Here is a 15,344-nt window from a genome sequence, read left to right as displayed (position 1 = left end):
AGTTGAAGTGAAAAAACAAAAAAGAAAGATACAGATAAAATTTCTTCAAAATTACAACAAATTAGAATATTACTCAAGTTAAATAAACACAATGAAGTGTTGCTGGTTATGGAAATGAGACGCGTGAATTTAAAAGCTGCAATTAATTTCTACATGCCTAGATGCGCTAAAAGAGAATGATATATATATATTAAAAGATTAAGCGTGTTCCAGGTTCCGATCAAGTGATCGAGTTGCAATATCCCCACATCAAAGTGAGGCCATGAAAACGTAAAGTTCGGGTTCATTTTTTGCAATGACGTTCTTGTTCATTGCTCCCCATAAATCAAAATTGCTGACTAAAAGATTTTAAGATGAGAAATATACGAATTATACAAACATGGTCAACAACAAATACTAACTGGAAAATATGATTACTTGTATATTTCAACTTAGAAGCTTCCTGGAATTGTTTGATGTATGGGAGTTGCAATGTTATACTTCATATCCTACAAAGTACGAAGTTTCAAAGGATATCCATCTTGGATGGCATTGTTTACTTCATATCTTCCATTTCACTAAATTAATTTGAGAGAAAGATAATAACAAATTACAACGAAATACAACAATATAAAACAAAACACCAACAACAACAACAACAAAAATCCATGTTGAAGTCTACAAACATTTGGCAGAGCATTCAAGGCAAACATTGCTAGACAGATTTTAAGTTATCACAATCCTGAATTGAAATAAGGTTTCAAGAGGACCAGAATATTGTTGTTCCAATATAAGCAAACATGGTTGGACAGATACACGTGACATGATGAGACTGTAGAGATTGTGTTACGCTTTGAAGAGGTCAAAATTTTCTTTCAATGTATAAGATCTAGTACGCATAGTCATATTCAATGAAAGAAGCAATCATTAACAATCAGGCATATTAGTGAAAAAGGTTAGACACACTGTTAGCTTTTGCTTAAGAAACGCATTTTACATAAAATAAACTGTATATAACATTGGAAAAAAATTGGAAAGCCTGGACACAAAAAAACAAATCGCTGAATAAAATACAACTTGCAAATAAGGCCAGAACTCATTGGAGCTTCTAAAGCCAGAAATGCAACCAGGACACAAGACATTCTTGGTTTCCTAGTAATAAACATAATCAGAGAATGCAATCTTTTCTGCAACATGTCCTTCTGGTGATCGCGGGATTGAAGGCGAGGACACTTTTTGTCACAAGAAAATTTGCACCCACAGCTCTGATTGCACATTTTCAAACTCAAAACAAGACAGGCCAACTAAAATGATCAATATAGATCAAGTCCCGTTCATGACAATTTCGGTAAGAATGGGGCTTCCATCCTCTAGTAGCTTCCCGTTCACCTGGGTTCTCTGTCTCTGTAACAGACGTGTTTCAATATATTAAGTAAAGATGTCAAACAAAGCCTATGGTTAAATATAAAACTACGGCAAACAATTTCCACCACACATTTTGAGGGTAAAATATTTACAAAATAATGCACAACTTATCTAGCTATAAGAAGAAAGAGCAGTTATGATATAGGGAATAACGCATGGAGTTTAATGGCAACCACCAAGAAGTTACCTAGCTATGTGAAGAATAGGAATTTTGAAACAAGGAATAATGCACAAGTAAAGAATGTAACAGAAGCTACCAATGAGTTAAATCACATACCCAATCAGGTGAGTCCCCTGAATTGCCATTCATGAGCTTAAGGTGTTCTTCTTTGGTTCTGCTGTCCTTGTCTTTACTACCATTTAAAGGCATTAAGGGTGCTGAACCCCCAGGACCTGAACGTTCTGTTCCATCTGCAAACATAGAAAGCGTATTAGTTCAGCTACTCCACAAGGTTACAGTTACTAAGCAGAGGCACCAGAACCAAAGAAAAAATAAGGCTTATAATTGCAGAAGTAAACCTTCAGGCAGCTGCCGATCCACAAAGTAGACCACCAAATTCACAGTATACCTGCAAGACCCTCAACATGGTTAAAAAGGCATTGGTATTAGTCACTAATACCAGAGTTGTAAAAAAGCCTTGTTAAATGAAAATATACTTCAAAATACAATCCATCTAGGTAACATTCAAAAGTACATCCTTAATTTGGTAGACATTAGAAAAAAACAGAGGCACTTAATGATGTCAAAAATAAAACATATGTTATAATCAATTGGCTTACCAGGCAACAACAACATCCACAGTGTAGTGTTTGCGAGAAGCTATAATCAGAAGGCTTTGAATAACAGCCACCAACCAGGCTATCTGTTTAATCCACCTGCACATGTTACAGGAGAAACATCCATATGCAAAGCAATAATCAGTGATTAATAATTTATATACCACCGTCCACGTAGGAACATCTAGTGCAGTACAAACCACAGCTCATAAAAGTCCAATGCTTTGAAATCCTTGGTCTTTATTGTTTCCTTCAGAAACATTAAAGGAGAAGATCCAAATATAACAATTAGCTAGCATAAAGCAGATATCCTAAAACAAATTTCCATTTGAAGCCAAAATTACTCTACATAGATATATCACAAAAAACTGGATCACTGTAACCATAACTAACCAGCAAGGTTTATGAAAACTATTGAACAAGGTTAATAATGAAGACAAAATGTGGAAAAAAAAAACACTTACCTTTTTGTTCCATACTTTTGATACGTTAGTACAAACACTAGTGTGAAGATCATGTGGGATGAAAAAATCAAATCGCCGCAACCATAGATTACTCCATGTGGAACTACGGGCAAGTATTCAAGAAGATAAATCAGCATCCTAAATTCAAATAAACAAACATCTGTTTCAAACAGTATTAGTCTGACAAAGTGTCAACAAAGTGTCATAGCAAAGTAGCTTACAATTAATCAACAGTACTTCAAGTACACCATCAGGACGAGGAAGACGGGCAAGCTTAGACCCCTATTAAAAATCACACAAAAATGAGTAAGTCCTGCAGTACTTCTTTGATCATTTTAAACAATTGTGCACATTAAGATGACAATAGCCGTCATCAAAATAGACTTGAATAATATGAAAATAGATCCGAGAACATATACTAAACTATTTCCAAAAGCAAGGAATTGAGGCTATACCAACAATATACAGAATCCTAAATATATGGAACATACATATATGGACACTGTATAAAAAGGTGCCAGCTATCAAAGGGAAGGGAGAATAAGATTACCTCGCGACAGTGATAATTAGGACCAGGCAACTGCGTTGAGAAAAACGTGAGAATCCTCAAGATTTGAGAGACCTGCAAGTCATATGAAATGTTAAAAATTTCAACAGCATTCCAGCATAGTTAAAATGACAGTCTGCCTGAGTGCTTCTTGAACTTAACGGGTGTTGGAAAAATGCATATTAGTGTACATCTCAGAGCATATAAAGGAATCTCTGACATTTAATAAAACAACTTTTCATGCCAATGTTAAACCACGTTTGGAAAAGCAAATAGTGATCAACAAGCAACAAACAAACTATTATACATACTATCAGATATCATAACACTGCATCAACTCATCCAAACATTTGGAAAGATTATGTCTAGGTATATGGCATATGCAAAATAAATTGTACAAAACATGCCAGCAACAAAAGCAAAGAGCTATGTTAACGGGTCTGCAGGCATAGTTCTCAGGTTTTCAAATCAGAACAAATTTGCATCCCCGAACCATGGTTTGAGTGCTGGATCCAGGTTACTTGAACATAGCTTAGTGGTATGAAAAATAGGCAAGGAAGAAAGAGAAACTGCCCAAACATTCACTAAAAAACCCAACAAAAGAGCCTCAGATACATACACTATAGGTCCTAAACTAACACACACTCAGTAGAGCCACAGACAGTTGCACTATATTGAGAAATGCTTAGATGCATGTTTAAGATTATACACTAGAAGAGATAGGATAAGCTTCTGATTTTCACTGTTGTTAACAGTATGAAAATGGCAGCATTATGAGTGCACGCATACAGAGACCACTATTGAGGCCGAGCAAGAAATTCTTGATCATTCTTTTGGGTTGTTGGACAGATGTCCAATTGATAGACTTAGGTCATTGAACACATACGTAATAGTAGCTGTATGTAGTATATTATGGATAGCCGACACATTTGAGGGTGGTATCATGAAAATTAAAAGCATGTGCAAGAGGTGATCTCGCAAAGGGAAGGTCATAGTTTTCATCACCCTTCTGTGACAAATAAACACACTACATAGCAGAAAAGACAGGTTACATACTCCTGTCCACATGGCAATTAATACATGCAATCCAAAATGGCATAAACAAAACAAATAAAATAAGGCCTCCAGAAAGGCAATTCAGATTATAACGCACTAAGGGCAAAAGATATCTTAGATCACTCATACATGGTAGAGAAGAGAAACCAAAGATCATTTATTAAAGATTGAGAAGTAGCGTAAAAAGGGGTGGTAAAGAACATGGCAATAGGACTCAATGAACATCACACTCACCACTACTGCTCAGCTAAACCATCAAAACAACCAACTTGCCTCAAACTCAATCCACAGCATTGATACTTGTCAAAAGTTATCAAGAATCAAACATACATGCAAGTACTCATTTGGACACATGAGTCTCAAGAAAACTCACTACCAAATGCACTCCTGCTAAACAAAAAAAATTAAAATTAAAATAGTATAAAAAACAAAAAACAAAAGGCAGGAATAAAATTTGCACTCGTTTCTCACTTTTTCTCTACTACAGTTTGTTGTTTTAAAGCAGTACAGAAGTGTGTGAAGACTGTTACCAACAACATTTCCTATCATGTTGTGGACGTGATCTTCTTGAGAAGAAAGAGCACACCATTTTCTAGACCCCATGTGCAGAATTATATGGAACTCATTCTAGAAGATATAATGGAACAAGTATGGCTAAATCTGATACGGACAAGGCCAATTTAATAACCAAACTTTATATAATTAGGCATTGACTCTCCATACAATGACATTCTACAAAGAAGAAGGAGCTAGTCCGGCCTCATATTACTCATTTTGCAATCGATTCATCAATAATATATTTAATATTATATCTACTATCTAGCATTTGCATACACTTATCTTGACATTGTGCCAGGCACTAAACTATCCATCTGTCCCATGAGTTTTAGATGTTCAACACATGGAAGACACTTAGAATTATTGTCAACATGCTATATTGCAATAAGCAACATCTATGATAGAGTCGACTTTGACAATGTGTCTAATCCATTAAACTAAATAGCCAAAAGTATCAACAGCAATTATGTTTGTCCTCTAGACTACTACTTCCCAAATTCTAATCGTTGATTTTACTGTTCTTTACTGCTATACAGAAACCCATGTGTTTGGTGCAGAACAATTCTCCTATTCTTGGCCTTTCATGCCAACCCTTATTGAACTTCACATTACCTGCAATCATTCCTTCTTGTTACACGCAATCCACTGCAGGCTTTTCAACACATTCACAAAATCCTATAGCAACAGTTTGCTCTCCAGCTATGCCAAAGCCTCCAGTAATTAGGAGGGACAAATCTATTATTGAGCCCAGTTAGCCCCTCCCTTCTTAAATATCCACAAATTATTATCTAAAATCAGTATAATGCTAACTTTTTCCATCTAAGGGATTTGTTATGTGTCGTACTCTCAAAACTCCCCCTTACCACTAATTCCTTAATCACTGAGAAGAGAAGCGAACACTCACCCTTATTCAACCCTTTAGGTCTTTGCTTGGCATACTGTAATTGTTGATGTCATAAGCTTTTCAAAAAGGCTTTTTAAAGTCATCAATCACTGAACTGTGCCTCTTACCTTCATCTTTCTTTAGTGATCGCTTCTAGGGCTTGGTTCTGCTGTTATCTATCCATCACATGGTGGACTTCCTTCTTTCCTCTTTATCATATTCACCAGCTTCAATATTCTTGCTCCTATTCTCTTCTTCCCCTTTCCTCTTTCCTCTATGCTCAATTTCTTACAGATTCTCTCTACTTTAGCTGGTTTCATGCTACTCTTCTAACAAAGGATAAATTGTGTTTTTGCCTTTTTCTTTCCTGAATCCCGACCCTTCCTTTTATTAACTTATCAAATTTCCTCCCTTTCATGACTATTTTGTCCCTTGTCCTACAAACAAAGGGATCTCATACACCAATTCAGTGTCTGGCTCGGCCATGACCTTAAAAATAGATTACCATCGTCATCCAGTCTTCTTGGAGTTATACCCTAATCAATTATCAATCAATAAAATTGTGAAATCTAATGATGGTACCAATATACCCCAATAGCTTAAGTTCGCATGTCATCCTCAAATTGTGCATTGTCCTGTAGTCAAATCTCTACCTCAAATTTTACAGTGCCTAAATACTCTCTTAATCCCTGTTGTGATAATTGAGGCGTGCTTATAGCTAAGTGTTAGAATCAATCACCCACTTCTTAAATATATCAAGGTCGTCCTTTGTTGTGGGGCTTTGGGAGATAAAATCTCCATAGACCAAAACTTCAGAATCCTCTGCATCTTTTGGGAAAATAATTGAAGAAATTATTTCCAAAGCAAAAGCAATAAAGATAGCACCAAATCAAAAGTTGCAATCTTCTTATGGACCTCACTAATGATCTCCATTTCTATGTCGCGTGGCCAACCCAAAGCAAACATCATTACATATATCACAGTTGTCCATCTTGAGATGCTTCAAATTCAAAACATAGTCGGGAACATGTTTTTCCTCTTGCTCATGTAGTATATTTTTCATATTGATTCTCCATTTTTCAATATTTTCTAGTTCTCAACATTTTCTTCCTCAAGTTTGATTTGATCAAAACAATTAATGTCGTCCAGATTTCAGAAGGTATTTCATTTACATTATAAAATAGTAATGGGTAAGAAAACCCAAGCAAGTGGATGTGTCGATAGGCATATGCTTGCTTGCATGCATGCATTCCCAATAACATTGTATTATATATACTAGTGATGCAACCAGTATACTAGTATATATCCAAATAGCAATGCAAGAGGTTAGCTCAACCAGTTGTTGCCAGGGAATTTGGCTACTTCCATGCCAGCATATGCACACTTCAAATTCCCTGGGTGAAGAACACTATTATGGACTCTGCACCAACACAATTACTAGGGAAGCCATCCACGAATGTGGTGAAGCATCCCTTGGGTTTCCCCGGGAGGTTTTCCTTGGAGAAAATATACTAATATAAACCAGTGACAATAAATGATACAATAATAAGGTCATTCTCTTCACAATAAAATGTTTCCTACTTTGCACTTTGTGACTTTTACACCGATGACTCAAATTTGATTTTAATATGGTGTATCTCACTTAATGTTTATCCCTTGTTGAAGTAAACCACTTACTAGGGATGAGCATAAAGGGACAAATGAGATATTTAAATTTCATTCCTTATCAGCAAGCCAGAAGTTGTACTATCAAATGGGTGAGGAAAAGTTGTTACCATCCCCACCCAGGTTCAAATCCCACTTTGTGACATGCTGCTCTTAGTGAGCCAATGTTGATGAGCAATTTATGATCTATTCATGACGTGTTGACCTGGCCTTGTGCCCTGAAGAATCTTCAGTTTACAACAGGTACCAACCTCAGAATGAGAGGAAGTGCCTGAGCAGTTTCCCCTAGTATATGTTACTGGACAACAAAAAAAAACAAAAAAAAAAGTCATAAGTTGCCAATGAGCCTACTAGAAGGGAGGGTGCAGGTATACATATATACTAATGTATAGAAATAAAATGACTTCACATGCACAAATATATTAGAATATTGGAGGTTTTCTAAGACCAAATTCTATCTCCACTGCAGGTTTTTCACAAGGCGAAACATATTTGAGTAGATTTCAAGGTTCCTGTGAAAGGAAAACGTCCAGGCAGGTCAGTGAGTTGGACATAGATGCATCATCGGCCTTGGGTTTATTTAAAGTGGCCTCCCAAGGCAACAACCCTGGTGTTTGCTGGTGGGGTTATCTACCAAAATGCTTCTCATTTCTTTTATTTTTCCTCAGGAGTGACTGCAGAGGCACCAATAATTGGGGCATAGATCAGTGCTCTTCTAATCGCTAATGAGTAGGGAATCTTGGCTATAAAGCCAATGACAGATCACATTGGGTATTGACAAGAGAAATTTCTTTTTACTTCTTACAGACACGTGCATTGTGAGCAAAATGCTAGGGCAGATCAGCAATCCAAATTCCTCCAGTTTGGACAGCTAAAATTGGTGGAGGAAGGGAAAGGGGTTGTGACGGAACACCCCATCAGATCTTTCTCTTGAGCAATTAACTGGGTTCCTAAGCTTTTGTTGACTAATATAGATTGTAATGAAGCTTTGTTCAAATTTTTGGGAGCAGTACTGATATCTTGATCATAGAGCTGATGTAGTGGCTTCTAGACTTTAGCATGCTCTTCCTTGCTAGATTCTGCATTGTCCCAGACACTTGCTAACCATAATAACATTTCTTTCTATGAAATACAATATTACAACTTTTTACTTCAGAAAAACAGAGAGAGAGAGAGAGAGATTATTCAAGATATATACAAGAATGGCGATCACTGAAAAGTGGGAGATGTGGAGAAAAGTTCTAGATGCCTGATCATTTGCAAACAAGTAATCTCTGCAGAAAATGAAGCATTGACTAATGATATTATGTCTCAACGAGTTCCAATGAAAGTTAACCTTCTCAAATCTTTATAACCTCAAAATAATAGATATATTATTTTGTTGTACTTCTATAAAATTTTAAAAATACTGCGGCTTACACTTTAAAAAGTTGGAAATTTCTATGAGTAAATTAAATTTATCCTATGGAGACTTGATGACTGTTCAATTTAACGTGGTGAACCCCTTGATGAAAAATGGAAGAAAACTAGCCAAGTGAAAAACAACAGCCCCACTTAAACACTTCCTCCAATGATTCTCCACAACAAAGAAAAACTAGAAAACGTTGAGGTCTGCCAATTCATGCTTGAAGCAGGACCTCACACACTTCACAACAGCTTTTTATAAAAATACTGATATTTCAGTGAAACATTGAATCAAAGCATTTAATTAAAGTAAATTAGTTCCTCTTTGACATGAGGAAAAATGAAAGAAAATAAAAATAAATAAATGAGAGAACTTACCACCAAAAATGCCAATACTCTGCACCATAAAAGTACTGTGTAGAATTTCTTGGTATGAGAAATAAAAGGGTGAAATGTCCACTGCATGGTCACATTTGAAGCCATAATTAGACACAAATAGCTAAACCAAAAATTTTGAAATGGACATACACACCTAATATAAGCGTGCATCTTACAACTTGTAGCTAGAAACTCAGTTTACTTTTAAAAGCTATGGAGTACGATTGCCTTATGTACATCAAATGCATATTAACTTTGTATGACACATTGAATACATAAAAACAAATTTCTACTCCATTGTTATTTCTTTGTTTAGCTTATTTTATAGATCCTTTATAATTTTGTGCCTTAGAGACTGTCCATTCTATATTTTTACAGGCTACAGCTCAAAATCAGATTAGCAAAAGATGCTTCAACCAGAAACAGCTATGAAACTGTATAATCCTCAAATGCTACATGCAAAATCTAGGAGGTCAAGCCCAAAGAGAATTTCCGTAGATTTTTTTAAAGCTAAACGCAACACAATTTAAGATACCAAATTTGGGATATAAAGCAGCACACGTTGACAGGTTTCTCACACCCTTGACTATTTTCTTGCCTTATTACAACCGAATTTCACATGCTAAATTTTAGTGCATGTTCTCTGTAAATCTGATAACTACATAACTAGAACCAAATATACAGACAAAAATTTAAAGTATATTAAAACATACACACAATGTCTCTCTACAATCCACGAATCCATGTCGTACTTTCCAATAAATAATTTGAAGAACAAAGTATTCATAAGAATTCATAGTATTCTAAGGTTTCAGTGATGTGAATAGATCCTATATACATAGAATAACTCCAGAAGACAACAGAGACAGACTTACCAAGAAAAAGGTCAAAAAGATGACACTGAAAACAGTCTCACTAATATATGCCTTATCTTGCCCAAGTTCCTGAAACAATAAAACATCTTTTATTAGACGAATACAGGTACATGTGATAATTTGCATAAAGCATCCAGTGTCCTAGTACGTCCACCATCACCTAACAAAAGAATTTTCCACGCAAATAAATAACATACACAAGTGACAAGAAGAGACAGGTGCAACAAAACACTGTTTAAAACAATTCATCTCATTCTGCAAGAATGGAAGTAAGCATGTTATTCACAAAATATATATAAAGACAACGGAGGAAATTATAAAAACAAAACTAAAAAGAAATTAGTAGTTCTAGGATCACTGATCAATCAGAAAATTCAATGAGTACTAGTAGTACTCTAAATATTATCATTAATATGAGCATATCTACTTTGTGAAACAATGGTACACAAACTCACTGGAAGAACCACAAATCCAACATCTTGAAGAGTTGGCCCAGGGCGATGTAAATAATGAACTCCTCGAGCAGCTAACCCATGAAAATACTGGAAAAACAAAAAGCATGCCAAAATTAGAACTCCCCTCCTTGTAAATTTCAGATACTAAAATTGCATAGTAACTGCGAGAACTTTAAAGTATTATAAAAATTGAGTTAACTTCATCAAGTGAATAAGCTTGATTCAAAAACCTAATAGACAAAACCCATGCTTCATCATATAGTTTGGAGTTTGCTTTGAAAAAAAAAATATATCTAAACTGCAATGCAACACCATAAATCTAAAGAGGAAAGGCCTTAAACCCACCGTTTCGAGGCATTGTTTCAAATTTTTTAAATTTCCACAATTAATTATAAACTTGATAAAGCTTGTTGGCATACTCAATAGCACTTATTAACTTAGCCTGTTTAGCACCAAAAGACTGATCAAGTGCACCACCTTCTTAAGCCTTCTTCAGAGTTTGATTTTTCATTAACTGACTCCCAGTAAAGACAATGATCACTAAGCCTATGTTTCAAGGGACTTCTTTGACAACATAGTAAGAGATTTGAGGAACCAAATTCATTTAATTAACTGTCAACGACAAACATAGGAGAGGCATTTTAACTTAATAAGGTCAGATATTTGCAAGCATAAAGATATGGAAATATTTGAGCAAATTTTGAACATTTCAAGGACTGAAAAGAGCCCCCAAAGCTCATTTGAAAGGTTACATGACATCAACAACACCACAGAAACAGAGACGTAAGATATGGACAAAATTTGTTACAGCTTTCCTGTGGTTTCAGTGCCTACACAAGCGTATGACTCTAAAATGCAAGTCTCACATATCTACTGTGATTTCAGTTACTAGAAGGACTTACTTAGTACAACCTTGTAATAAGTTCAATATTTTTGTAATCTGAAGATGCCAATCAAAAAGGTCTTCTTATGCCAATGCATGTTGGCACAGATCAGAATTATGAGTAAACCGAATTGACATTTGAATTTTCTATCATTTTTAAAGATTTCCTGCCCCCTATGTAATAGCCGAGCCAGGCTGTATTTTTTGTACATTTAATAATAAACATAACTCCTTGTTTCTGTTAAAAAATAAGGCCACAAGCAGAGAACCGGATCAGTGAAAGCCGGATAGTGCTATAGCCACCAACAGGGTTCAATTCCTCAAAAGAATAGACAGCACACTCCTAAAAGGGAGCCATTGATAAGCAGTGAAGCCATCATGACAATTAAGCTGGGCGAGGTGGTCACACACCAAGCAGTTTAAATAGTGCTGGACATCTTGATAAGTGGTGGATACTTGACACTTACAAGAGTCAAAGGAAGCCTTCCCACATTTCCTTCTGTTAAAAACCAGAATAGCGGTAGCCTCATAATGGCAAGCATATGAGTGAAGTTATCGTTTTAAAAGAACCCTAAATGAGGCTAAAGAGTCGAAGGAAGCTTTCTCACGTTTCCTTCTGTTAAAAACCAAAATGGCCACATAATGACAAGCATCTGAGTGAGGGTATTGTTTTAAGAGAACCCTATATGTGGCTTACTAGGGCAAAGATATCACAACATATCTTGAAAGTTGCCAAATGAAAAGGACTGTCAAACTCTGAATTAAAACAATCTTCTGATACACAATCTTATGATTGAATATATATATATATATATATATATATATATATATATATATAATCACAAACACCTCCCACCTCAACATGCGAATCCATGTAAGAAGAATACAAAAATCAACATCTTATCAATAGAGAAAGTCCATGCAAGTACCGGGTGAACATGCATGAGATGTTATGGCTAAACATAGTTACTCAGCCACGATGCACTATGAATTATAGGTCAAGCTCAGACAAGAGTGACTTGCATGTCGGACATGCATGGGAGACACACTTTAAAAAAATGTGTCCTGTGCATGTCTGACATGAAAGCATGAGACACAAACACACAAACATTATATAGCCCTGAGGGTTAGCTCAATCAGTTGGTGCCACTGTCACCAGTGTTCCAGCAAACTGCACAGGTCCCCCCACTTTACACTAGGTACCATCCTCAGAATGCAGGGAAGCGCTCAGTTCATGCCACTGTTACCAGTGATCCAACAGATTGTGCAGGTCCTCCCACTTTACAATAGGTACCATCCTCAGAATGGGAGGGAGTGCCCAGAAGTTTCCACAAGACTTATTTTCGAAGTATATATATAAATATATAGCTCCAGTGGTTGGGAGGAACGATTGTTATCTTCTTCACCAGGTTCAGTTCCTGCAAGTGACATGTTGAGCTCTTAGCTGATATATTGTTATAGTGACCTTGAACCCTGTGTAAAACCGGTTTACCCTGTGTACCATCCCAGGAATGAGGAGAAGTGCCCAGCAGGTTTCCCCAGGATATATATTTCATGGGGTGAATATATATACTCCTTGCATGGGGTCTACACGTGCCATAGCACATATGCCTGCATCATGTAACTTAGGGGAACACTAGTCCAACTGTATTTGGTGCCAGGATCTGCCACCATGCTCTGTCTCATCCATTACATTACCGACAACGACCTTTGTGGAGAATAACACATTGTATTGTCTAAGCTGATAATGCGCTTTAACTTTCAACCTTGGCAGGCAGACAAGTTACTGTATTAGTACTTCGAGGAAAATTTCACCAATATTACCTGATACACTATTCCCTCAGATAACCCCTATTTCTGAAGAAAAAGATCACATTTGGAGCCTCCATATTACACAGCTACGATGGTCAATAATAACTTTGAAAACAAAGCAGCAATGGAAAAACGTTTTCTCAAGCCAGAGATATACAAATCTCTTTCCTCTGATAAAGCCTTTCCATTGGGAGCTTGTCATAGCCTGTTTCTCTTGCAACATACATTCAGATGGTAGGCAAGATCACCGCTCCCTGAGAATATACAAGTTAGTATGTGCTAGAGACAAAAACTGCTACAGTATTTAGTATTTGCTATTGACTATTTAAGAAAACGAAACAACCTTGCACATAAATTCTTCCTATTAGGATATCTTCACGAAAATCGGAGAAGTGAAAACACTGGAGACACCATCCTTATTGTTGTTAATTAAGGAAAGAGCAGCACAGAATAATGCTTGGTAACACGGAAAGGGCCTGAAGAAAAATCATGCAGTCTCACGTATAAAAGCTAGCTTAATGAATCCCTCTATACATAAAATACAGTAATGCCAAAAATACAGGGGGACGCAATCAACCATGGAAGACAGGCATAATCTAGGTCAAAGTTTAAATCCGATATATGAACTTATGTGAATACGAAATGATCACATTGCCGATACAAATGTCCCAATCACGCATTGCCGCGTTCATTATCAGTCTCAACAACCTCAAACACAACAGAGTTTCATAGGGATCCTGAAAATAAAAGATCATGGGCTTGAAATTGCTTACCTGAAACACAATACCCAATAATAGGAACTTCCATTTTTCCATCAGGAGGGGCAGCTCCACCATAATTTCCATGGTTATCCTCCTCCATAGCTATCACACAACAAACAATTCAATTGAGAAAAAATAACACAATAGAGAACAGAAAAAATCTCAGATCAAGAAAACCCTGCAGACCTCCCATGGCTTCTCAAAAATCCTATATCAGGATCACAATCAAACAGCGCTCAGAATACATACTCCTTTAAATCAACGGATCTGCATTAAGTTCACAGAAAACTTACCTTTGAAGCTTCGCGTGCAATATAGGGCGGCATCCCCAAATCTGTCAATCACTGCCATATTACTTCATAGCTCACCTATAGAAATAAGAAAGCCATCTCGAATTTTGTGCAGAGACTCATTGAAATCAAATCAGTATTACTCTTATAATGTTCTGCAAAACACCGATTTGGATTCTCCTACTGAAGTCCGAAAAAGCAACGTAAGCGATCCCGGTCATCAAAGTCTCCACGCGAACCGAACGCGGATCGGACAGGTAATAATCGATGTCAACATTAAAGGTCTATTATAATAATAAAGGCAAGGCTGGTTGATGACCAAAAGTAAAGCCGCCCCAGTACGCTAGAGCTCGGTTTCCTTCGCATTAACAATACCTGTGGGGCACAAGCGATAAATCCAGCTAATTTTTACTGAATGCTTCGCAGTGAAGTTCCGCGAAAGGCCTGGCAATGGTGGAACGGCTCGATATGGGCTGTGTTCAATCACTGTTTAAATGGGTGTAGTTCTGCAAAATGAGTTAAGCAATTAGTGCAGAAATCTCCCAGAGGAAGCGCGTCGAGACCATTCAAACCCTCCTTGATGCTCCTGGCCCTTGATTTTGTTTCCCTCGTACCCTCCCCTTTCTCCTGGGGTTTGGTTTTGACCTGGAGCGGTTAAAGCTTACCGGTTGACCGGCTTGGGATTCCATCTTTTGTTCGGCGCAGTGGGAGGCAAGACCGGTGGTAGTCAGTGGAATTCTTTTATTATTTTTATTACTATTAAATTTCCACAAGATTGGCTTCGAGGGGCGATTGGAATGGACTCTTCTAAACTCCATTCGTTTATGTGGTTGGGTCTTTAATGCAACACACCACGTGCATGTTTTGCCTCAATTGTGTGGAATATATAAATTCTAATATCTAAATTTGAAATATTATTATTATTGTGTGGAATATATAAATTTAATATCTAAATTTATTATTCTTATTCTTATTATTAGAAGAAGGAAATTTAAAAATTAATTTTAATATCTAAATTTAAAATATTATTATTATTATAGGAAGGAAATTTAAAACATTTTGAACTAACGGATTCGCATAAGGTGGAGATATCACAGGGGTGTATTTAAGGTGGTTCTATTATTATTGTGTG

General features: G+C 36.5%; 1 protein-coding gene across 2 annotated transcripts; it reads right to left on the bottom strand.

Moving 5' to 3' along the window:
• Positions 1 to 920: 920 nt before the first annotated feature.
• On the bottom strand, positions 921 to 14,828 carry LOC149151292 (phosphatidylinositol:ceramide inositolphosphotransferase 3-like). Of its 2 annotated transcripts, none has more exons than XM_089441348.1 (12): positions 14,216 to 14,828; positions 13,935 to 14,024; positions 10,467 to 10,553; positions 10,012 to 10,080; positions 9,137 to 9,217; positions 3,196 to 3,267; positions 2,867 to 2,927; positions 2,646 to 2,748; positions 2,185 to 2,280; positions 1,924 to 1,973; positions 1,682 to 1,815; positions 921 to 1,383 (listed from the first exon to the last, which is right to left on the bottom strand). In XM_089441348.1, the coding sequence occupies exons 1-12, from the start codon at positions 14,246 to 14,248 to the stop codon at positions 1,303 to 1,305; spliced, it is 957 nt and encodes a 318-aa protein (XP_089297474.1). In that variant the 5' UTR covers positions 14,249 to 14,828; the 3' UTR covers positions 921 to 1,302. The 2 variants fall into 2 exon arrangements, with proteins under 2 accessions (XP_089297474.1, XP_089297475.1); XM_089441349.1 differs by lacking the exon at positions 14,216 to 14,828 and adding an exon at positions 13,319 to 13,415 and having other exon boundaries at positions 13,935 to 14,013.
• Positions 14,829 to 15,344: the final 516 nt, after the last annotated feature.

Source organism: Pinus tabuliformis, chromosome 9 (genome assembly GCF_031772625.1).
Source record: "Pinus tabuliformis cultivar Carrire ecotype Pingquan chromosome 9, CPIR1, whole genome shotgun sequence".
Taxonomy (NCBI): domain Eukaryota; kingdom Viridiplantae; phylum Streptophyta; class Pinopsida; order Pinales; family Pinaceae; genus Pinus; species Pinus tabuliformis.
Note: the sequence above shows the minus strand (reverse complement) of the source record. Positions and strands in the feature narration are given on the sequence as shown.